This window comes from Vicia villosa, linkage group LG2 (genome assembly GCF_029867415.1).
Source record: "Vicia villosa cultivar HV-30 ecotype Madison, WI linkage group LG2, Vvil1.0, whole genome shotgun sequence".
NCBI classification, from domain to species: domain Eukaryota; kingdom Viridiplantae; phylum Streptophyta; class Magnoliopsida; order Fabales; family Fabaceae; genus Vicia; species Vicia villosa.
In genome coordinates this window covers 230,149,914-230,174,881 of record NC_081181.1, presented here as the reverse complement: position 1 = coordinate 230,174,881, position 24,968 = coordinate 230,149,914, and the positions used below count along the sequence as shown (strand labels likewise).

Sequence of the window (24,968 nt, the reverse complement as noted above, 5' to 3'; positions counted from 1 at the left end):
AAAAAGAAAGAAAAAAAAAAGAAAAAGTTTGAAAGAGAAAATAACAAAAAAAAAAGAGTTGAATAAGATTTGTGTTAATAAGTATTGTGTTTGGTGTGAAACTTGTGTTGAAGAGAAAAGTTGGATTGAAATTCTTTTGTTTGAAACTTTGTGGAAGTAATTACCCCCTTAGGTTTAGGCAAGTTTTTGTTTCGATTAGCTTTAGGACTTATCACTTGTTTGTTAACCGAGCCACATTACAACCTTTAAAGCCCTTGTGATTCGTGCCATTGCATTTTCAATACTATTTTTGGATGAATGCATAATTTTGTCTTTTGTTTGCAAGTTTGTCGGGTGTGTGTCAAGTCCTCACCTTTCGGTGTTTTTCATCTACTGATGAATTTTTGCTAGGCGGGATTCTTGATTGAGCTTGTTATGTTTTAGAATGTTTTGTATGATTTTTGTACTTAGGATTCATTTCGTTTTCATGTTGTCGTTGTAGGATTGTGGTAAGTTTTTACTTTGTTCGTACGTTTTTGTTTAAACCGTACAATTGTTTTGTTTTTCCAAATCTTGTTGATTCTTGATTCTTTGGATTTTTACTTTTGCGATTTGAGTGTTTGGCCCTGTTTGAGGACAAACAGATTCTAGCTGGGGAGAGTTTGATACGTGCCAAAATGTAGTTATTTTGTGTATGTAAATAGTGGCACTTATCGATACATTTTGTTAATACCGTTTGAATAATTCCCCGTTTGTGTGTAAATTCATATACTTTGAGTTTTATTACGTTTTCGTGTAAATATGTACCGTTTGATAGTTTTGTTGTATTTCTGTAGGTTTTTCTGCGTTGTCGGAGCCTCGAGGAATAAAGTGTTGAAGACACGGCTGCGGATGCATTTTTTGAAGAATAATTCTGCTGTTCTGGTGTAGCTCGCGTCGCGCGCAGGAGGCCGCGTCGCGCGCTGAAGGATAAAAAGAAATAAATCTGGCAGAAGATAGCTCGCGTCGCGCGCTATGTAGCTCGCTTCGCGCGCTAGGGCGGTTTAGTGTTTTAAGTAAGAGAGCTTGCGTCGCGCGCTCCAGCTTGCGTCGCGCGCTCTGCGTTTTTCTGTTTTTGTATATATAGTTTAGAACAGATTTTATAGGGTTTTTATCACCCATTTCCCCCTTGGAGTGGCTCTGGTCCATGTTTGGTAGTTTAGAGGTTTAGGAAACACCATTGGATGCTACATCATGTGGATTGATCTTGGACTTGTATCGATTTCATTGTGACGGTGAGATTTTTCCGGTTCATCTGCTTTCTTCCCTATGTTTCATTTCAACGGTGGGTTTGTATGTATATTTCTACTCTTATTGTATGTATATTTGTCGATCTTGGGATCGTTTAAATATTCACTTTATAAATCATCATTGTTGTTGTTCTTGATCTTTTTGCTTAAATGCTCTGGATTTGTGTTGTCTCAGAAATGGACACCGTAGATCTTGATTAGGAATGATAACTGTTAGTTTCTAGGTTTCAGAAATGGATTTAGGGCTAACGAGCGTAATGGGTATCGAATTTAATGCCTCCGTGTTGTTTGTGTCAGTTGAGAGATCGCTGATGTGAATAGTACGGTTGAGCTTCCGTCGGTGTTTCAGACATGGACACTGACGTGGCGTCTCGATTGATGCTTGGTGATTTTGATGCGTATTGTGAGTATGTTGCGATAAGATCGTCCGATTTAAGTATTAGACGGGTAGAATGAAATGCAATTCCATAACTAATTCTCTTAGACTATTAAGAATGTTTATTTGCTTTTATTTACTTTTCCCGCATTTACCTTCCGCACCCAATCATGAAACTTAGAACGCGAGATAGTCGAATGGCAATTCTTCTCACCAATCTCTGTGGACACGATAACTTCTCGGATAAATATTTCCAAAACTTTTGTTGCTTGCCGCTTTACCGCTCCAACAATGATTCTGCCATTGCCTCTATTTCCAGTAGCGCTTTACCAACTCCCTTTCCTTTCTGATTTGAGTTACTTCCTTTAATCATCAGTTCCTTACCGCTTTCTCTGTTCGTATTTGTACCTTCCCCTTTCTCCATTTGATCTTTTACCTGTAGTTGCTCCACTTCTCCTTCCTCTATATCCTTGCTTCTTCCTCTTTCCTCGCATCTACTGTGACTAGAAGAGACATTGGATAGGTTTTTACTGCATGAGCTAGATGTGGAATCCTTCCTCTTCGCTTCTTCCTGAATTCTCGGCAGAGGTGATGCACGCAGCCATGCTCCAAATGCTAGATCTTGTTCTTCGTTTTCTTCAAATCCTTCATCACTTAAATCTCCCACCGTTTCACAGTCCTTTATCTGGTGTCCTAGCTTTCCACACACAAAACAAAATGTGGGTAAGCGCTCGTATTTGAAGTGAACGCGTAGATTTTTCTCCTTGAGTTTCACCACAGTTCCTCTCTTAAGCGATTTCTTTAGATCAATGGTGACTTTTATCCTTAGAAATATTCCGTTCCGATGAGCCTCTTTTGTGTCAAGTTCCTCAAACTCGCCCAGAATACCTCCTAGTTTCTTCGCCATCGCCTCGGATCTAAGCATTAGCGGTAGTTCATAAATACGGACCCAGAAAGTACCGTAATGCATATTAAGATCTGGATGTTGTTCTTCACCTGTAATCCTGCTGAGCACCAACAAGTTTCTATCAAAACTCCAAGGGCCGTTCTTCAGTATATTCTCTAGATCCCTTCTCGTTGCGAAACGAAAGAGGAAAAGATTTTTGTTCAGTTCCTGCACTTCGATTGGGTTTTTCAGCTTCCAAGCCCCCACCATTGTATTTGTAAACGCTTTTGAGTTGAAGCTGTTGTCTGTCCATAGCCTCCCCGCTAAGGTCCGTTGGAAGATTTCTCCTTCACACACTTCTTCAACCTCAGCCGTTATTCCTTCTTCCTCCTCCTTTGAGAAACTTACTGATTTCCATTTATCCATGGTAGCGAGACCACAAACCAAATCTTAATCTCAGATTCGCCACCAAAACTGGTAGCAGACAAGATTCTTGAAGAGCTCCAAGAACCGAGAAGACCACCGTCGGTGGTGAGAGACCAGTGAAACTGGGGAAGGCGCTCAAAAGAGAGAGATAAACTCTTAAACCCTAAAGGATAAGAGAGGAGAGGACACAATAAGTTCTAGAGAGAAGTTGGAGAGTCTCTCTCTAAAACACGTGGGTCGACTGGTTAAACTTTTTTATCAAATAGTGTAATCCTCTTTTTATTATGATTAACTAATATGATGAGAATATTATTATTCTGTTATTCTTATTGGGCTTCATTTTACACCTTCCCACTATTACTAATTCTAACCACAAAACCCATATAAATAACATATTATTATCTCTAATACTATTTCTACAACTTAATCAACTAAATAATCAACTAAAAGTTATTATCATTTTTGTCCCCTGCCATATAGGCGACTTTTGGTTTACCCCCATAAATTTTGCTACGCATGGGACTTGAACCCACTCCCCCCACTCAAATGCTAGAGCCTTGACCACTACACTATGACAATTGCTTTGTTAATATTACACATAATACTTATATGTAGTAAACATGTCAATATATTGAATTAATTTGCCATGTAGTTTAAATACATTTGGATGATTAATATTTTAATTATTTTAATAATTAAGAATTATTTAATTTATTTTAATTAATTTCCGGTTTTAAGTGATTTTTTATTGTAATATATACTATTAAAATGTGTTTTGATGTACAATTATTTTTAAAATGATATATAAAAATAAATTAAGATAAATTTTGAAATAAAATGAAACAATAAACTATAGTATATATTTTGAAATAATATGAAAAATTAATTCTAGTTTATTTATCCAAATTATACTATATATTATAAACTAATTTCAGTTTATTATTATATGCTATATATTATAAAAAGCACTTAAAACAAAATATTAAAACTAGAAATTAATTAAAATAAATCTAATAGTTGTTAATATTAAAATAATTAAAATATTAATTTTTCAAATGTATTTAAAACATTAATTTCTAAATATTTTTAAAGAGAATATGTGAAATACTATGTTATTGACAATGTTTACTACATATAAATATCATGGGAAATATTAAAAAATCAATTGTTATAGTGTAGTGGTAAAGACTTAAGCATTTGAGTGGAGGGGGGTGCTTAATAATAGTTTCAGTTTATTTATTAGAATAAAATTATATATTTAAGAGAATAATTTATAATTTAAGTTTATATTAGTTTCGATTTTATATATAGTTTAATGATTTAAATTAACATATTTAAATTATTTCAATTAGTTTCAGTTTATTTTATATATATTATTTCTGTTTAATTATTTTATATTTTATATATAATTAATTTCAGTTTATTATAAAATTAAAGTAAAATTTATAATTAAGTGATAACTAAGTGAGAATAATATGTGCATTGTGGTAAGTGTATTGTTTGTAAGGAGTTAAAGGGAACGAGTTCAAGTCTAACTTGTGACAAAGTTTTTTATAATTACACGTAAGCATATTTGAATTTAAAAAATAAAAAAATAAAAGAATTACACAATCAGCATGCCACATAACCATTTGCCGACGAGGTCTAAAACGACAGAATCTTCATTTTTACAATTTTTTTTACAGGGGGTAAACCAAAAGTCGTCTAAAACGACATAATCTTCATTTTTACAAAAACTTTTTTTACAGGGGATAAACCAAAAGTCGCCTATATGACAGGGGACAAAAATGATAGGGGGTAAACCAAAAGTCGTCTAAAACGACATAATCTTCATTTTTACAAAAACTTTTTTTACAGGGGATAAACCAAAAGTCGCCTATATGACAGGGGACAAAAATGATAGTAACCCATCAACTAATTAATTTAAACAATTCAGTCAACTAACAATCACACAACTTAAATCGATATTTCACAATATTATGGATAAAAGTTGATCAATATAGCCGATCCACCTAATGAAATAAAGCATAATTGTTGTTGTTGTTTATTTGATATAGTTTATGTTCCTCTATACTTTTCTTTTTTTATAAATTAATTTTTGCAAAAATTATTAATGATATTATAATATTTGTTATTTAATTTGTTTTTTATAAGCATTTTGTTTTTTTAATAAGTAATTTTGCCTGGCAGAATTATAATTATTTATCTATAGTCTATTTTTATTTTATTATAGAAATATATTTTCATTTTTTGTTTAGAAATCCATACCGATTTTATCTAGACAATTATTTTTGTCAATAATAAATTATAATCTGTATCTGCTGTTAAAAATTTCTAATTATTTTTACATTTGGAGTGTGAGCTAATTAAATTTATTGTATACAAATATAAATTCACTCATATATTATAAAATATTTTTAATTATATTTTTTACTATAAATTAGTTTTGGGCCTCTATTACGCTTAATGGGCTATAAACATTTCAACCCAACATCTTCAGTCTAACTACAAAAGCGAATTAGGGTTTTAGATCCATTTTTCTCTCTACATATATTGCTCTGCGGCTTTCTCTTCTTCTCAAATCCAAATCTCATTTCTCAACAACAGGTAAAGGTTCTGTTATGTTTTTGTAGTGTATGTGTTATTAGGGTTTTATTTGGTTACCGATTCGGTGTTGATTTTGATCTGTGTTGCAGGTTTGCACGTAGAAGAAGAAGATGGCAACAGTACCGGGACCTCTTGTTTGGGAGATCGTGAAGAGGAACAACTCTTTCTTGGTTAAGGAGTTCGGTAACAACACTCAGAGTGTTCAGTTTAGCAGAGAGCCAAACAATCTCTACAACCTCAACTCCTACAAGTACTCTGGTTAGTAGAAAATAGCTTCTTTTTAATGTTAAATGTGATGTTATTTGTATTCTGTGAAATTAGTATTAAGATTTTGATTTTGATATTGTGAATATTTAGTTGTGTGATGTGTTTGTGATTCTGTTGATTTCTGTACATGGATCTGAGTTTTGTGTATGGCTGAATTTGATAGGTTTGGCAAACAAGAAAACTGTTACTATTCAGCCAGCTGGCAAAGATCAGTCTGTGTTGTTGGCCACCACCAAGCCAAGGAAGCAGAACAAGCCTTCTGCTTTGCTTCACAAATCTGTGATGAAGAAGGAGTTCAGGAGGATGGCAAAGGCTGTTCAAAACCAGGTAATTTGTGATGAACTTTAGTGGGACATATTAATTTGTCATTTTATGGAATGATTTTACAATTGTGCTGTTCATTATTGTGTTTCACATTATTGTTGTGTTAGCTGTCTGTATATTGCTCGTAACTTGATGCTAATTATCCATTACATTTTTCCACTATCTTCGAAAGCTAGCCTATCTTCTATTAATTACACTATTCTCACCAAATCCTGCCCTGCAAGTTATATGTTTAAGAATTGCGATTATTTTGGCTCTGTATGAGTGAGTTTTTAGCAGTGATGAGCCGTTTAACATGTAAGAAGAATCCCTATGTGGGTTTCTTCAATGAAATCTTTTTGTTACGCTTGGCTTCTGAGCTAGTATCTCTTACTTTTGTCATTTTTACTATATTCCCCATAATGCCTCGATGTTAGTCTTTGTTCATCATCATGCAAGAAGAATCCGTAGGTGTGTGCTGTCAAAGAAATTGTTTTGTAGTTTGCCTTCTGAGCTTTGATCGTTCAGAAATTGTTGCCTCTCATTTTTTTATCAGTTGATCTTTTCTTCCTGATTGCTATCCTTTTAATCAAGTTAAACTTCTGCCAGTAATAGTGAGTGTTTCCCCAGCAGTGATGAGCCGTTAACATATAAGAAGAATCCCTATGTGGGTTTTTTCCATGAAATTTACTTGTTACGCTTGGCTTCTGAGCTTTCATTGATAATTATGACTAAACTTTTTGACTCCTAACCTAGTTATTCAAAAGATTTTGTTTTTATGAATTTCAGCCTGAATCTGTTAAATACTCCCTCTGGTCCTATTTATAAGAAAAACTTTACTTTTTAGATTCATTGAAAAGACAATGTATTTGACCCATATATTGTCTTGATACATTAGTTACTCAATGTATCTAAAAAGCAAATTTCTTCTTATAAATAGGACCAGAGGGAGTATATATTTTTTTCATTCTGGGAAGCTGGCCTCTTATCTGTGTTAAATTATTTTGTTCCTAATTGCACATTGCAAATAATATGCTGTATCAATTTGATATTCAAGTGTTACTGGGTGTTCCTCAGCAGTGATGAGCCGTTAACATATAAGTAGAATCCCTATGTGGGTTTCTCCAATGAAATTTACTTGTTACGCTTGGCTTCTGAGCTTTAATCATCATAGTAAGTTTTGAATGCAACCTTTTGATATTTTCATAATTTATGTTTCTTGAGGAGAGCTGGCCTGTCTAAGTTAACTATTTTCTAAGTTAACTATTTTCTAAGTTAACTATTTTCTAAGTTAACTATTTTCTAAGTTAACTATTTTCTAAGTGTTGCTTTGTATATTTTCCTTTGAAACATGGCTGAATGTTCCCCCCAATCAGTGATGAGCTGTTTAACACGTAAGAAGAATCCCTTTGTGGGGTTCTTCAATGAAATTTGCTTGTTACGCTTGGCTTCTGAGACTTGGTCATCCAACTGTTCTTCTCCTCTCCTTGATCCCTTTGTTGCATCCAAATGTTCTTCTGTTTTGATCTCTTTCTAGTTTAAGTTTGTTGAGGAGAGCAAACCTTTATAGGTCAACTATTCTCTTCATATATTATTTTGCATATTTTCCGTGTAAACTGAATTCTTTTGAACTACTTCTAATATGGCTGAATGTTCCCCATCTGTGATGAACTCTTTAACACGTAAGAAGAATCCCTTTGTGGGGTTCTTCTATGAAATTTGCTTGTTACGCTTGGCTTCTTAGATCTGGTCCTTCAAAAGTTCTTCTCCTTGATCTCTAACTTTATGTTCTTTACATTTTATCTAACTACTATCCCCCTAATACTAGGCTATAATGTATGTGATTTATCAGCTTAATTTTGCATCTTGTTTATGATTACATATTTATGTCTCACCTTTACCTAATATCATTCTTAAGCTTAATTGACTTAATTTAGGATGCTAACTTTCTGGGTTGCTCTTGATGTGATACAGGTGGCAGATAACTACTACAGACCTGATCTCAAGAAGGCTGCTCTTGCAAGGTTGAGTGTTGTTAACAGAAGCCTCAAAGTTGCAAAGTCTGGTGCAAAGAAGAGGAACAGACATGCTTAATTGAATTAGATTGAGAAGAGTTTAATTGCATGCTACATTTTCATGAATTGTGTCCACCTTTTTGTAGTTTTTTCTATTCTAGAACTGGTTTGGGAGTTTTGGATTTCTGTCTGGTACATTAATTTTATTGTCTTTTTAAATATAAGACCAATACCATATTATTACTGTTTTTAATTTGTTTTTTTAATTTGTTTTAATTTTATCTGGGTATTTCTCTTCAGTTGTCAAGAAGTGATTTTATGTCTACTCAAAAAGTTTGCAGGATTTTAAAGTTGCTACTTTTGCAAAAATATAATAGTTTTTCAAATAAGCTACTCGTTGATTTTAAAACAAGATGATGGTTGTTATCATTACATAGGTTCATTGAAGGAGATAATATGTTGAAGTGAATGATAAAGACAAATCTAGTGTTGCAGATGTATATAAAATGTATAAACGGTTCGAGAAAAATAATTGAGTGAAATAATCGACTCTTCTTTCTATTACATGGAATCTAGGTCAGGGTCTTTCTTTTGGAGAAATCACTTCCTAACATAATCTCCAATGTGATTTCTCTTTTTCACACCTCTCCACATCTTAAGTAAACCATCTCTTTTTCACACCACTCTCCACATCTTAAGCACACCATCTGGACCATTATACGTGAGCTCTGTCGAGTAGAGATACCCTGGCGCCAATGCACAATTTTTTGAAGGAATGCGCCACTCTAGGTGGTGCCAATGTGCAAGCCAAATTTAGGGTTTTCCTTTTGTGGCGCCTATGTACATATTTTGTATATAGGAGACATATGGGATGACTACTATGTGTTAGGGTATCTTCCATAAATATACTCCCAATCCCCCTTCAATTTCTACATCTTTTCTCCACCGTTTTCTCACATTCTTTGATTTTTCTTGTCATGGCGGATTTGCCGATTTTTAAGAGAGATGGTCACGTGTTTTACTTAGCTGTGAAACCTTCGATTAAAATGAAATTTTGGAACATTCATTCAATGGACCATCTGAAGAGATCGTTGTTGCACTGGTTAGACGTGGAGTACGAAGCTGGTGAAAGCATTAGACGAATTTAGAGGCAGAGAACGAGGACATCAATCATCACGGGAAAAACCGAACGTTGGTGGGTTGAAGTTAAGAACGACGCTGATGTCATGATTATGACGCATGAGACATACGACATCGTTTTGATGATTGTGATAGCGTGAAACTGCAGTTGTTTTAATGTAGTTAACTTACGTCAGAGTTTGTTGTTAAGCATTGTTTGTTTCGTTGTTGTTGTTTAAAGTTGTTTATGTTGTTGTTTATGCGTTGTTTGTGTTGTTGTTGTTTGATTCTTGTTTGTGTCTGCTCAGTTGTAACACCAATATGTTTCACGAATAAAGAAAGTCTAGTTGATTGCATAAAGATAGTACAAATACATGACATACAATTATTGGTTGGTGGAGGTTGATTCACGATTAGGACAATTATTTTTATCGTGCCCGACTTGACGACAAATGCTACACTTTCTTACCATTTTTTCATGATCATCAATTTCGGTTCTGATATGCGTGTTATTGGGTCGACCCTTTTTCTTTCGCCACATGTTGTCATTATGCCAAACTACCCCCCTCATACGTAGGCCAATAATCCTCCTTTGCCAGCACTGGAAATGCATTATAGTATACTCCAAGCAAGGTGTCAGTCTTGTAAATGGGAGATAAGAGTGCTAAGACATCTCCGTGCGCATATGAACATGCTGCTATGACATGGGAGCAAGGCATGCAAAAGCTTGAAACTTTCCACAGTCGCACCACCCTTCTTCCAGCAGAACCCCGTACTCTTGTCTCGACATACCCTCATTATGATCAATTGTTTCTTTGACACTGAAGGTGTGGTTGAATCGGTCGAAAGCTGTAACATGATGGCTGTTGGCTTTGGCTGATTGTTCTTTCATAAATTTCATGCAAATTTCGCTCAACAGTTGTCCCGATTCTGAAACTGCACTCCACCGTTCACCTCTTCTTGCGAAAAGGGAAGCCATCCTAAAGTAGGTTGATCTCACCAAGGAAGTAATTGAAAGGTGTTTTATGCCCTTAAAAACACCGTTCATTGACTCCACAAAATTTGTAGTCATGTTCCGCAATCGTTGCCCGTTGTCGTAAGCCCTAGTCCATTTCTCTTTGTCTAGATTATCTATCTATCTGCCTGCATCCGAATTTGACAATACGATTTCACATTGATAATGATGGAACGTTGGTTGAGTTAATGCATACCTAGCCCCTGCAAACGACGGCAACTTCAGGTTCCCTTCTTTATTTGTTTTAGGTTTTGTGGTACTGGGTTATATTACAGCAAGAACCCGGGGGGGGGGGGGGAGAATTTTGTTGTATCGACAACTTTTGGATCACCAACGGCCTCAAGATGTATTACCACTAAATTTTTTATGAATCATATATATATTACCAACCATGTTCCAAATAATATATTGTATTCTTTTTATTGGAGACCATACATGGATCTCAAACATGAGTCGAACCCCGATGACCAAGAAGTCTGGTCTGCGACAACACCTATCATAAGGTTCAACATTGTGAAGATGCACCAAGCTGACCGTGTGAAACTTCAATTTGGCATGCGTCAAGAGATCCCGACTCCCCTAACTGATTTGGGCAACTGGCATATGAAAAGAGTGAATCACCAATGGGATGTCCAAGATTGAAAATCATTCACACCCGAATATTGTCAGATGTGGAAGGAACGTTGCTGCCATGTTCTCCGGTTCCCCGTTGCCCCATTCCTATTGTATCCATCTGAAGAATATATAAATTGGTATAGATCGGTCACAACCCCTGAAATGTATGTGTCTGACCCGTACTACTTGCACGACCCTCGACAACAGCAATACAACCAACAAAGCCAACAAAGTCAACAATGTCAACCAAGCCAACCAAGCCAACCAAGCCAAAATAGCTCATACCAAACTTAGTACCAACTCCATCAGACCTCCGAACACCAAAACCAATACCCTTACCAGGCAGAGTATCAAAATCCCTACCAACAACAACCCTACAAACAACAACCTTACCAACAACAATCATATGGCTTCACCCAACAACGCCCTGAGGCGGGCCCCTCCACATCCCATCTTAGCTCGACTTGAGCCCAGATGAGGAATACGACCCAAGCCACCCAATAATCACACAAGAATACCTTTACCGTAGCTCCCAATAACAACAATATGGCTACACCACACCCCAATCAACGATGCCTTTTTACCATGTCAATTCAAGTTCCAGTTGCTACTAACCATATATGGCTACCCCACCAGTACCACCACCACCATGACAAAACTTTGAGGGCATGGGGAACCGACTCTTTGACACTAGGATCCAAGAGTACATGGACAACAAGAGCATGGAGGGGCTAATCCAAAGCCCACCTACCCAAACACAACAAGAACCTCAAAGGGGGTAGGGGTCGACAACATGTTACATGAAATCGGGTAGCGCCTAGGTGCGGAACTGACGGTCGTTGCGGTGACAATAAACATTAGAATATTTGTAATATTTTTAAAAAAAAGTTGTAATGCACCTTTTATGATAAATATATATTTCCGTATTTATAATTATTTATTAAATATTTAATATAAATAACATAATTAAAAAATTTTAAAAAACTAAAATAAAACACGGAAGTGGGCATTGGCGCCACCCACATTGCAGCCCATTTTGGGCTTGCACATTAGCGTCGTGGGGGGGTGGCGCATTCCTTCAAAAAATTGTGCATTGACGCCATGAGGGTGGCTCCTATGTGTGGGGCACCCCCAAATCTGGTCACCCAGATAAATTTTTTTAAAATGTATTTTTTTTGTATTTTTTTTAAAGTTGGTTATTTCAATTTTTTCTTCTTCTTTGGTCTCCGCGCAGAAATTTGATGAGGTTTGGGGGATACCTCATAAACCAATTCAAACGGAATGGAATCAATGGAAACATTTTATGCATACAAGAGTGTACTTCAACACCTTTATTTTCAAGCCCTGATTTGTAGACACTGTTAAATTGATACCCTAATAATTTGTTTGCCTAGTTTTTGATTCATTATGATAATTTGTTGTAACAACTTCAAAATCACTAAATCGGTACAAATTGTAAATTTTCTCCATATGAGGTATGAACGTCAATGATGGATAGCTAAAGCTACAATAATGAACAACTTCTTATAAGCTTATTTTTCAAAATATATTTCCTCTTCTAAGGCCTTGCTGAAAAAGCAATGGATCTCCCGTATTGAATCATATCTCTCTTTTTGAAAATTGGGAAGTGGAAAAAGAGGGGTTGTAGTAAATTTTTATTTTACCAAATTAAATGTTTCTTTTGCTTTCTCCCCAACTTAAAATTTCCATTCTTTGTTAAATTAGTTAGAGGTCTAGCCAACTTACCCTAGTCTTTGATAAAATTACAATATTATCGTGTAAGTCCTATGAAACCTTTTACTCCCTTGACATTCTTAGATTGGGGGTATTGTAGGAACCTCTCTATCTTGGCTCGATCCATTGCCACTCATTCCCTAAAATTAATATGTTGAAGATACTCCACATTTGTTTTAAAAAGATCAGTTTTTTTGTTCGCCACCAACCGTTGTTGCTACAAAATAATTAGTACAATAACTAAACGAGTAACGTGATCTTCTTAATTTGGACAAGGATGTAGGCAAAAAATACCAGCACACATTCCTTTAGGAAACTTCTAAAAATATCATCCATAGTAGTTAGAAAGGTTGAATGCTCATCTATTAGCTAAAAAGGCATTGCAAGGTATTCATAATAACTTTCATGAGTATGACATCCAGTCTTATGGATATATCATCTCTTCACCTTTACATGATGGTATCTTGAGTTTATGTTTAATTTAGGAAAAATATTGTGCGTTAGAATTTATCTAAGAGCTTATCAATTACCATAAAAGGAAAATTGTTTAGAATGTTTACCTTATTTAATTCATAATAGTCGACGCACATCCGTCACATTTCGCCTTTCTTCTTTACAAGTATCATCAGACTAGAAAACACATTTTTTTGGCTTATCACCATCGGTATAGTCCGGTTCGGTGGAGCAGCTCTGACATCAAGCGGGTCAAGCCCCCTCCCAATCGCAGTTGCGGGGATCGAACCATGGTCCTCCCTACCAAGTCCAGCGCCAACAAGGAGAATCACTCCTGATTTCAATGTATCATTAACTTGCATTTTAGTTTTATTTTTGTTATGTTCTAGGTATCTATATGGGAAGAAATTAACATTCCTTTCTAATTACTTGAGATGAATACCATCTTTTCCCTTCCTTTTTTTAATAAAATATGATTGAAGAACAATAACCTCTATTTGTAAAATTATGATGATAAAAATATAATTAAGAACAATTGATAGTCTAATAATGTATTTGTTTCCATGTGTACATTAATTTGCAATAATTTACAAGAAATAAAGTCATGATTGTTTGTAATAGAAATGCTTATTCGTACCAGAGTCAACAAGTATGACTATCTAAATCTCAAGTCTAAATGATTATCTGCATCAATGCAAAGTAAATGATCATATGGACCAAAGCCAACAGGTTGAACTTAATGATCATCTATACTATGTTAGAAGAAATGATTTTCTACATCAATGCAAAGTAAATGATCATATGCACCAAACTCAACAAGTTGAACTTAATGATCATCTATACTATGTTATAAGAAATGATTATATGCCCTAATGAAAGGGGTTGGTCATTTGTGCCTGAAGTCATCCATATGTATCAGGCTAACACAATCATCTATACCTCAAGGAAAAATGATTATTTATGCTCAAACATACATGATTATTTGTATTCAACATAAGTGAGATCTTGTGCCCAGAAGAAGTGATCACCCGTGCTCAAATAACAAAGACCTAATATGTTGTGTAACCATAAAGAATATTCTCAATGACAACTATGTATGTAAAAGGAATAAAATAATATGGATAAGTACAAATAATGCATGGATAAGTCTTCGTGCATGTGATACAATTCAACGACTTCATTCACAATCACCAAATAATTGAAAAAATTAATTGACATGGCAATTTAGAATGTAAGTCCTATATAAATGTTAACTTAAAATATTGAAGGTTGCACTTTACCATGACATAGAACGGTACTATTATTGTGTCAATAATATATTTTAAATTTTTTTAAACTTTGCAAAACATTGTCATGTTAGAAAATAATAAAACACAAAAATTACAAGTGCTTGTTTATTCATTCTTCTTTTAGACAAAAATTAAGACAATTGTATCTAAGTTGTAAGAGACAAGGAAGTCCTCTAGTGTGAAGCAAGGAAATCTTTTAGTGCGATATATACAAGTCTCTATAGGTTGTAAGGCAATGAAATCCTCTAGTATGATGTAAGAAAATCTAAGACTAGGTTTTTTGTAATCAGGTACGATTATAATTGAAATCTCTTAAGTGTAGTGAGACTTAATTAGCTTATAGTTCAACAAATTGAACCAATATAACGTTAGTGCGCCATCTCTTCCATATTATATCTACTTTTAATTCCAATACTACTTTGGAATTAAGAATACATAAACAAGTTTTAAAACTAAGACAACTAAAATTCTACTTTGTTGTGTTTTTCTCACCTTTAGTTTGTATCAGAGCGCTGATCGCACTGAATCGCACTATGTTTTTGGCTCGACTATCACATGTTTTCCTTAGTTTTTATCATTGTTTTCTTGTATTATGCCCTTGTTTTCTTTGTTTTTAGGTTCCATTCCCTTTTAGAGGCGTGTGCGAAGAAACGAAGCAAAACAGACGAAAAAACAGAAGAAATGAAGTAATTTGCACGCGATATGTTGTCCGACTGTTTTGGCCATAACTCCTAAACCGTAGGTCGGAATGACCCCCCGTTCGAAGCGTTGGAAAGAAAACGAAAAGATCTACAACCATGGAAAATATGAAGGCCTCGGGCGCGGTGCTTCTCAACTGATCCTCAAACCCCTACGATCCCACGATCTTCTCAAATTCCAAAGGCTGCGGGCGCCCCCCCCACCGCGGGCGCGGTGTTCACGTTTTGTTTCCCGCTCAAGAGATGTTGAAGGGCACTCCTGTATTTACACACCTCCAGAATTCTCTATAAATAGCAAGTTCATTTCATTTTCGTTTTCCATCCAAGCTTAGTGCAATCTAAGCCATATACTTCACCATTTGAAAGTCATAATCCTCCACCTCGGAGGATTATGACAATTGTTCTTGTATCAATTTTGGATCATCTACATTCCCGCATCTTGTATCATATTTGAAGTCTCCTCCTGAAGCATGTTCTTTCTAATTTAAATGCTCTTACCATAGTCTACATGTTTTATAGACTTTAAATGCTCTTACCATAGTCTACATGTTTTATAGACTCTAAATGCTCTTACCATAGTCTACACGTTTTATAGACTCACATTTATTACTATGTCTGGCTAATTTAAAAAGGTTAGGATGTAAGGATCGTAGTGACGATCGTGTTCCAAATGTCATGCTAGTGAAAACACTTTGGGGATGTTTTGCTTTTAACTTAAGTCAACTATGTTTAATTGTTTATTGGGTAAGATCGAAAGCCGTCCATACTTATGATATGACTTACTTAGTATTTAACCAAACAAAAAGGGTGAAAACAGTTTGATTGGTTAAATACGAATCTTTAAACGATTTTGAAACTCTTTTTGAACGCGTTTGTAGGTTTGAAATCTGACTCTTGGCCAAAAGCCAAGAGTCTCTTTAATTTAATCTTTCCAAGTCAAAATTACTTTTCTACTAAGTCAAAACTATTAATTTCTTAAAAATAGGTTTGCATCTTTAACGCGGAAGGCACCCTTTATATGTGACAATAAAGGAATTTAATTTAAAGAGTAAACTCGGTTCTTAGTAGTCAAAAGCTACAAGTTCCCATTAAATTGATTCTTTGCTACAAATAGAAAATACTGCCCCATAAGTAATTCCATCTATGCATGACTGAACCATTGTCTAATTTACGTGAATTACATTCGAACCTGTTGCTTTATCTGCTATTTATTTTATCTATTTACTTTCTTGCACTGCACTCACATCAAATATTCTTGTTCACCTTAGATAAACACCTTAACAATAGAATTGATAGATTGATGATTGGTCTCTGTGGTTCGATAATCTTATATATTATTTCGATAGGCTGTGCACTTGCAGTTCTATATTTAGGCTATACGTAACAGACCCATCAAGCGTCAATTTCTTATTTAAACATTTAAATGGGTAAACATAAAAGTTCCTTAAAGAAAAACACGACTACCATGGATCATGAATCTACTCCCGTTTCTTTTTAAAATTTCATTAAACATTAATTTTTTTCCTAACCATGTGTATTCAATAGAGATACTGGACAATTTTCCTGATGGAAGGATAAGGTATATAGTTTATTCATGTCCCAAGATGAAGTTCTTGGGACATAGTTGAAGATGGTCTAGGTATATGGGAAGACATTACATTCCTTTCTAATTACTTGAGATGAATACCATCTTTTCCCTTCCTTTTTTTAATAAAATATGATTGAAGAACAATAACCTCTATTTGTAAAATTATGATGATAAAAATATAATTAAGAACAATTGATAGTCTAATAATGTATTTGTTTCCATGTGTACATTAATTTGCAATAATTTATAAGAAATAAAGTCATGATTGTTTGTAATAGAAATGCTTATTCGTACCAGAGTCAACAAGTATGACTATCTAGATCTCAAGTCTAAATGATTATCTGCATCAATGCAAAGTAAATGATCATATGGACCAAAGCCAATAGGTTGAACTTAATGATCATCTATACCATGGTTGTCAAGATCTAGAGTAAGATCGTGAGATCGTGAGATTTTACGAGTTGCAGCAAGGTTTCCGCGGCGGATCGCAGCTTGGATCGTAGGAGAAGGCGGAGCGGCGGGAGCGCAGTGGAAGATCGTGAAAGCGTGAGATCCTAGATCTATTTCGAACCGTTTTTTTAGCTTGGACCAATTCGACCCAGTTTGACCCGACCCGGTTTAACTTAAATTCCAGCCGTTTTTCAGCCGTATTGAGTTAATAGCCAAAAACGATTCCTCTCTCCAAAGCTATTTTTTTGGAACGTTAGGGTTATCAGTTATGGAAAATATCAACCCATTAATTGATTTAATCATTCCTTTTATTCCTTCTTCAATTCTTTCTATATATTGCTTTCATTCCTTATTCATCTCTCATCAATCTCACGTTTAATTCGCTTCTCTATTCGGTTTCTTCCTTTTTTTTTTTCCATGTCTTCCATTCCAGTTCAAGCTTCCTCGTCTGTACCACCAAAACCTCAAAAAAATGCTTCTGGAAGCAGAACTGACATTGCTTGGAAACATGGTGTATCTGTGGATGGAGGAACCAGAAAAATCAAATGTAACTACTGTTCAAAGGTAGTTATCGGAGGAGTGTACCGACTGAAGCATCATTTGGCTGGTACACAACTAAATGTTGAGGCATGTAAGTCTGTACCTGATGATGTTAGAGTCCAAATGTGGGAGATTTTAAAATCTTCGCAACGTAAAAAGGCAGTAGAGGATGAAGATGAAGTAGTAACCGGAAAGAGGCCAGTGGAGGATGATGGTAATGCTACGCCGGCAAAACTTTTCAAGAAGAAGGGAGGGAGTACTCAATCCACCATCAACTCCATCTTCAAAAAGAATTTGAGAGAAGAAGCATGTGATGAAATTGCTTCATTCTTCTACAACAATGCCATAGCTTTTAATGCGGCAAAATGTGAAGAATTTCAAAAAATGTTTGAGTTAGTTTCAAGACATGGTCTTGGATTCAAGGCACCTTCATATCATGAAATTAGAACAAAGTACTTGAACTCTAAAATGGAGGAGACAAAGAAAATCATTGAAGAACACAAGCTTGCTTGGGAGAAAACCGGATGCACTATTATGAGTGATGGGTGGATAGACAAAAGAAGAAGAACAATTCTAAATTTCTTAGTTAACAGCCCTAAAGGTACGGTTTTTTTAAAGTCTATTGATGCTTCACACATTACAAAAACCGCAGATGCAATTTTTAAGATGATCGATGACATTGTGGAAGATGTGGGAGAAAAGAATGTTGTACAGATTGTCACCGATAATGCTGCCAACTACAAAGCAGCAGGCACAATGTTAATGGAAAAGAGAAAGAAACTCTACTGGACACCGTGTGCGGCCCATTGCATTGATCTCATGTTAGAGGATTTTGAGAAAAAAATTTCAGTTCACAGTGAAACAATTTCAAAAGGTAAAAAAATCACTCAATTCATTTATTCAAAGCCTTCCCTTATTTCTTTGTTACAAATTCATACTAAAGGAAAGGATTTGGTGAGACCCGCGGTTACTCGATTTGCGACATCTTATTTAACTTTGGGGTGTCTCATGGAGAATAAAGGAGGTTTGATAAGGATGTTCACATCTTATGAGTGGACGGTAACCAAGTTTGCAAAAACAAGTGAAGGAAAGCAAGTTGAAGAAGTGGTTATGGATAAAGAGTTTTGGAAAGATATTGTTATCTGTTGTAAGGGTGCTTATCCACTAATCAAAGTACTCCGTTTAGTGGATTCTGATGAAATGCCGGCAATGGGATTAATTTATGAGGCAATGGACCAAGCTAAAGAGAAAATTCAAGCTAGCTTCAATGGTGTTCAAAGAAGGTAATAATTTATTCTCTAATTCTCTTCAAATCTGACACTGTTTGTTCAAAGAAGCTCACTGTTTTTAACCAATTTCGCTCTGATTTAAATTCTGTTCCAATTCTGTTATACAATTTTATTCCAATTCTGTTCCAATTTTTTTCTAATATATTATCCAATTTAGCTCACTTTTAAATTATGTTTAAATTATGTTCCAATTCCGTTCCAATTCTAATCCAATTCTGTTATCCATTCTGTTCCAATTCTGTTATCCAGCCTCTAATATTTTTTATTATCATTATTATCTAGTTACAAGCCTCTCTGGGATATAATTGATGAAAGGTGGGATAAGCAAATGCACAGACCTTTGCATGCTGCGGGTTACTATCTCAATCCAATTCTGCATTATAGCTCTAGTTTTAAAGCTGACTATGAAGTGAAACGAGGGTTATATGATTGTATGGAAAGGATGATTGGAGATGTAGAAGAAATAAGTAAGATTGATACTCAATTGGAAGATTTCAAGGGAAAGGCAAAATTTTTTGGTAGTCCAATAGCATTGGCGGCGCTTAAAAATAAAACTCCGGCACAATGGTGGGAGTCATATGGTAATGAGCATCCCGAGCTTCAAAGATTTGCGATTCGTGTCCTTAGCTTGACTTGTAGCTCATCGGGATGCGAGAGAAATTGGAGTGCCTTTGAGATGGTTCATACAAAGAGAAGGAATCGTTTGAAACAAAAAACAATGAATGACGTTGTATTTATAATGACGAATTCAAAATTAGCTAAGAAGAAGAAAACAAGGAAGGTGGTAGATTATAGCATTGATGATATTGCGTCGGATGAAGAGTGGATCATTGTGGATAATGATCAAGGCGCGTTGGATGATGATATTTTAGATTTCACAATTGAAGAAGGGGATTTGGAAGTTGCCAACCAAAATGATGTAGAGAATGAAATTGCCAATCAAGGTGATTTGGAGGTAAACAACCTTGAAGATGAAGATGATGGAGGAAATGAAGATGAAGATCATGGAGGACTTGATCAGAATTTCTTGAATGATTTGTTAAATTAGTTTGTGTTTTGAATTTTGGATTTAATTTAAATGTTATGTTTGTTTGGAATTATGAATTATGTTAAATTAGTTTATGTTATCTTTTGAATTTTGAAATTATATTAATGATTATTATTTTCTAGTTATTTTTATAATTTTGTTGATTTTGTGGGATCTTACGATCCGATTCACGATCTTACGATCCACGCTTTTTTCATGCCCCAACGATCTTGAGTGAAATCCCGATTTTGACAACCATGATCTATACTATGTTAGAAGAAATGATTATCTACATCAATGCAAAGTAAATGATCATATGCACCAAACTCAACAAGTTGAACTTAATGATCATCTATACTATGTTATAAGAAATGATTATATGCCCTAATGAAAGGGGTTGATCATTTGTGCCTGAAGTCATCCATATGTATCAGGCTAACACAATCATCTATACCTCAAGGAAAAAATGATTATTTATGCTCAGACATACATGATCATTTGTATTCAACACAAGTGAGATCTTGTGTCCAGAAGAAGTGATCATCCTTGCTCAAATAACAAAGACCTAATATGTTGTGTAACCATAAAGAATATTCTCAATGACAATTATATATGTACAAAGAATAAAATAATATCGATAAGTACAAATAATGCATGAATAAGTCTTTGTGCATGTGATATAATTCAACGACTTCATTCACAATCACCAAATAATTGAAAAAATTAATTGACATGGCAATTTAGAATGTAAGTCCTATATAAATGTTAACTTAAAATATTGAAGGTTGCACTCTACCATGACATAGAACCGTACTATTATTGTGTCACTAATATATATATATATATATATATATATATATATATATATATATATATATATATATATATATATATATATATATATATATATATATATATATATATATATATATATATATATATTTTTTAAACTTTGCAAAACATTGTCATGTTAGAAAATAATGAAATACAAAAACACAAGTGCTTGTTTATTCATTCTTCTTTTAGACAAAAATTATTACAATTGTATCTAAGTTGTAAGAGGCAAGGAAGTCCTCTAGTGTGAAGCAAGGAAGCCTTTTAATGTGATACAAATAAGTCTCCATAGGTTGTAAGGCAATCAAATACTCTAGTATGATTTAAGGAAATCTAAGACTAGATTGTCTGTAATCAGGTATGATTATAGTTGAAATCTCTTAAGTATAGTGAGACTTAATTAGCTTCTAGTTAACTTGTTGAACCAATATAACATTAGCGCGCCGTTCTCTTCCATATCATATCTACTTTTAGTTGTAGTACTACTTTGGGATTAAGAATACCGAAACAAGTTTTAAAACTAAGACAATTAAAACTTTAATTTGTCGTGTTTTTCTCACCTTCAGTTTGTATCAGAGCACCAATTTCTTATTTAAACACTTAAATGAGTAAACATAAAAGTTCCTTAGAGAAAAACACGACTGCCATGGATCATGAATCTACCTCTGTTTCTTTTTAAAATTTCATTAAACATTCAGTTCTTTCCTAACCACTTGTATTCAATATAGATATTGGAAAATTTTCCTGGTGGAAGGATAAGGTATATAGTTTCTTCATGTCCCAAGATGAAGTTCTTTGGGACATAGTTGAAGATGGTCTAGGTATATAGTTTCTTTCAATGAGCAAGGAATTGCTACAGATAGAAAATGATTATCACCCAAGATTAAGAAGAAATAAAAACTTCATCATAAAGTAAGAAACATCATGGTGACATTATCTCTTTCAAGGAGTTTCTCAAAATTCCGGATCCATCTACTGCTAAGAGCATCTATTATTCTTTAGTCAACATCTACGAAGAAGACCAACAAATCAAAGAAGCCAAATCTAGACTTTTTATTCATTAGCAAGAGTTATTGAGATGAAGAAATATAATAATATTGGAACCATGTTTTCAAGGTTTCAAACTTTTGACTTAATGTTTTGGATTAAAGTTACACTACAACAAATCATGTGATGGAGATTCTCAAAAATTTTTCTACCAAATGAAGACCCATGAGATTTAGGTAAATGCAAATGGATCTCTTAAATAAGGTAAAATTAATTTCCCTAAAGTCACATGGTAAAGTTGTTAAAGCCAAATTACTCCAAGATCAGAAAATTGACACATATGACGAGGCCTAAAATGATGAGCACGTTAAGTTTTTGCAAACGTATTCGACACTTTGTCTGAAAAAGAATCACATGTTGCTAGTTTTTATCTGTTTATAATGATTTATTGTATAAACGTAGGGGAAAAAGAATCACATTTGAATCTTCTTTCAGACGATTATGATTGTATAAAATCTTTATGTTATATTGAATGTTCAATCAATAACATTCAATGTAAATCTCGTGTGTAAATTAAATTAGGTTAATTGACGCAATGCTCATTTAAGCATCTTTTATGAAATCATGATGTCACACTTTTGCTTGCAAAACTCCTATTTTTAAGAAATCTATAATATAAGAAAATTAATGGCTCTGGAAAACATAATTTTAACCTTTCTTCTTTACCCTCCACCTCATTGATTTGGGGGCAAAATGTGTCCAAAATTTACTTTTTGTAACCAAATTGTACTATTGGTTACACCTTAAATGTCTTTACTGATAATTGTTACAAATTGCAAGCATATTTGATTTTAATAGTTAGAGTGGGACAAAATGTTAGAACTAAAAGTACAAAATAGTATATCAAAAGCCATATATCTTTTTGATATAATAGATATTTGAAAAAGTAAGTTGTCAAAGTACATAAAAAAGCATACAAGGTGCATCTCTTTTATTGAGATTTGAACTTTTTTTAAAAATTTGCATTTTTGAAAACAGATCTATACCGCCCTTCCATTTGTCCATCGGGTTATTCAGCTTTAGAACTCTTTTGTCCACCGGATTACCGTTCTCGTCCCAATAATCACCTAAATGGGTATGTCCCTTCATGAACCACTTCCTGTACCATCTGATTCTATCACTTCCGAGTTGGTCTTCCTATTTCTTTTCTCTTTCTTCGTTTATACTCTCTCCTTCAATCACCACTTTCTCTCTGCAAACACCACAACCTCTCCAAAATGCTTCAACTGTTCTTCACCTCTACAGCTTTGGTCCTTTGTTCCTTCTTCGGCTTTCAACTTCAAATATGACAAGATCTTTTAAGGTGGTGAAAGACATTAATGACACAAAGTAGCTATGGAAAATAGTTGTGAGATTCCATCACAAATGGACCGTTGTTTCCAAGAATACGGAACATTTTGAGATGTTATTGTGTGATAAAGAAGTAAGTAACATTTCTTGCTCTGGTTTTTGTTGCTTTTGTGAAAAAAGTATCGTTTCTGAGTTTATGGTTTCTGGTTTTTGCTAATGGAAATGTGAAATATTTTTGGGAATAGAAATGTTTTTGATTTTGTTTTCTATTGTGAATTAAGTTTCCTTTCTGAGTTTATCAGTTTATGAGTTTTATTGTGAAATTAGTTTCGTTTCTGAGTTTTATCCTTTTATTATTTTGATATTTATTTATGTTTTTGTTTCCGAGTTTATGGATTTAGAGGAAGAGATCTAACTCAAAGAAAAAGATCCAACTCAAAGAAAAAGATCCAACTCAAAGAAAAAGATCCAACTCAAAACAAGTAAAATAATATAGACTTGGTAGGATTTTGTTGTTTTGGTTTATGAGTTTGCAGAAAAGAAAAATAACTTATAGTTGGTAGTATCAGGTTTATGAGTTTACAGGCAACTTCAAGTTGTCTTCTTTTTTTCATTTCATGGGTTTATTATAGGAATTGTGTTAACACCTTGATGGGTTTGTCTTGCTTTTGTCAAATATGCAGTAACCTAACAAGTTTGTTATGCTTTCATTTCACTAACCTAATAAATGCAAATTTGCAAATTTGCAGGCAAATATGGACATGATTTAGCATATGGTGATGTTCGGGTTCAAGGGTCAGTGTTGAAACTCAGTTTTGCTTGCAATGTATTCATTTCGTGGCCTGCTATGTTGGATGTGTTGGATAGTTTCTCTGTTTCTAGGTAGTAAGTCAACAACTCCGGCAGAAGTTAACCAATTCACTACTGTTTCAAGAGCAGGTTGTGCCATTCATTCAAGAAAAGAATAAAAGTTCTTGTAGGAAGCTTCGTAACCAAACGTCAAAGCTGCTTCAGGTCAGGGACTGAGACAGTCGTCATGTTAGTGCTTCACATTGTTGTAAGTGTAACTTTATTGAGGAATTTTGGAGAATACGAATGTCTCAGCCTATCATTTGTTCAATTTTGGTTTTTTTGATAATGTGGATTTGGTTGGAAAACCATAAGTCTTTTATGCCTTAGCGTAACAACTATGACTGCTTTTGGCTCAATTACCAATATTGCGAATGACCTAAAGACTTACAAAATATTCAACTCATAACGTTGAATCTTAAGCAACATCTACTGCCTCGCCAGCTTGCATATTGGAAAAGTTGTTGTATGCAGTGGTAATTTGTATATAATTGTATTGTTTTATATATAGAGAGGAATGCAGTATCCATATTTCTGGTGCATATCCATATCATAATCTGCACTAACACCTTTGAATCATGGTAATGCAAGGAAATCTTCATGTTGAATGCTAAATTCACGGTTTTGTTTTTCATTCGCAACATGAACTGTATAAAGGCGTTAACAAACTTGCTCAGGTTGGTTTCTTTTTCTTAATTTTTGTTTTTAGTTCATGCATGTTAGACGAATTATGATAGACAATGATCGAATTTGAATGGACCACAGAAATTATTTTGATATATATTCTTCTCTCTTTCATTGATACACGTGTACTGTTCGATGACTTTGTGATGCAGGTTCGGTCGAAATTGTTGTTGTGGTAGAATGGATGTTCGGTTTGCTTGGATATGTATGAATTTTGATCAGGTGCTTGGATGTAAATGGATTAGGTACAAATCATGAAGTGTACAATGCATTTTGGCCAAGTTTTGAATCAATTTTGG

General features: G+C 34.3%; 4 protein-coding genes and 5 non-coding genes across 9 annotated transcripts; 8 read left to right on the top strand and 1 right to left on the bottom strand.

Annotated features, from left to right (window-relative positions):
* Positions 1 to 1,921: 1,921 nt before the first annotated feature.
* On the bottom strand, positions 1,922 to 2,956 carry LOC131651559 (uncharacterized). The gene has a single exon (XM_058921216.1). The coding sequence runs from the start codon at positions 2,954 to 2,956 to the stop codon at positions 1,922 to 1,924; it is 1,035 nt and encodes a 344-aa protein (XP_058777199.1).
* A 2,475-nt stretch (positions 2,957 to 5,431) lies between these two features.
* On the top strand, positions 5,432 to 8,401 carry LOC131654189 (large ribosomal subunit protein eL28y-like). Its single transcript, XM_058924611.1, has 4 exons — positions 5,432 to 5,563; positions 5,653 to 5,821; positions 5,994 to 6,157; positions 8,108 to 8,401. The coding sequence occupies exons 2-4, from the start codon at positions 5,674 to 5,676 to the stop codon at positions 8,225 to 8,227; spliced, it is 432 nt and encodes a 143-aa protein (XP_058780594.1). The 5' UTR covers positions 5,432 to 5,563; positions 5,653 to 5,673; the 3' UTR covers positions 8,228 to 8,401.
* Positions 6,427 to 6,517, top strand: LOC131654430 (small nucleolar RNA R24). Its single transcript, XR_009299469.1, has one exon. It is a non-coding gene; the product is annotated as a small nucleolar RNA R24 (small nucleolar RNA).
* On the top strand, positions 6,760 to 6,849 carry LOC131654434 (small nucleolar RNA R24). Its single transcript, XR_009299472.1, has one exon. It is a non-coding gene; the product is annotated as a small nucleolar RNA R24 (small nucleolar RNA).
* On the top strand, positions 7,207 to 7,296 carry LOC131654435 (small nucleolar RNA R24). The gene has a single exon (XR_009299473.1). It is a non-coding gene; the product is annotated as a small nucleolar RNA R24 (small nucleolar RNA).
* Positions 7,503 to 7,593, top strand: LOC131654431 (small nucleolar RNA R24). Its single transcript, XR_009299470.1, has one exon. It is a non-coding gene; the product is annotated as a small nucleolar RNA R24 (small nucleolar RNA).
* LOC131654432 (small nucleolar RNA R24) lies at positions 7,791 to 7,881 on the top strand. Its single transcript, XR_009299471.1, has one exon. It is a non-coding gene; the product is annotated as a small nucleolar RNA R24 (small nucleolar RNA).
* An 8,710-nt stretch (positions 8,402 to 17,111) lies between the features above and the next one.
* On the top strand, positions 17,112 to 18,973 carry LOC131648448 (uncharacterized). Its single transcript, XM_058918204.1, has one exon. The coding sequence runs from the start codon at positions 17,527 to 17,529 to the stop codon at positions 18,934 to 18,936; it is 1,410 nt and encodes a 469-aa protein (XP_058774187.1). The 5' UTR covers positions 17,112 to 17,526; the 3' UTR covers positions 18,937 to 18,973.
* A 237-nt stretch (positions 18,974 to 19,210) lies between these two features.
* On the top strand, positions 19,211 to 20,073 carry LOC131648449 (uncharacterized). The gene has a single exon (XM_058918205.1). The coding sequence runs from the start codon at positions 19,267 to 19,269 to the stop codon at positions 19,984 to 19,986; it is 720 nt and encodes a 239-aa protein (XP_058774188.1). The 5' UTR covers positions 19,211 to 19,266; the 3' UTR covers positions 19,987 to 20,073.
* Positions 20,074 to 24,968: the final 4,895 nt, after the last annotated feature.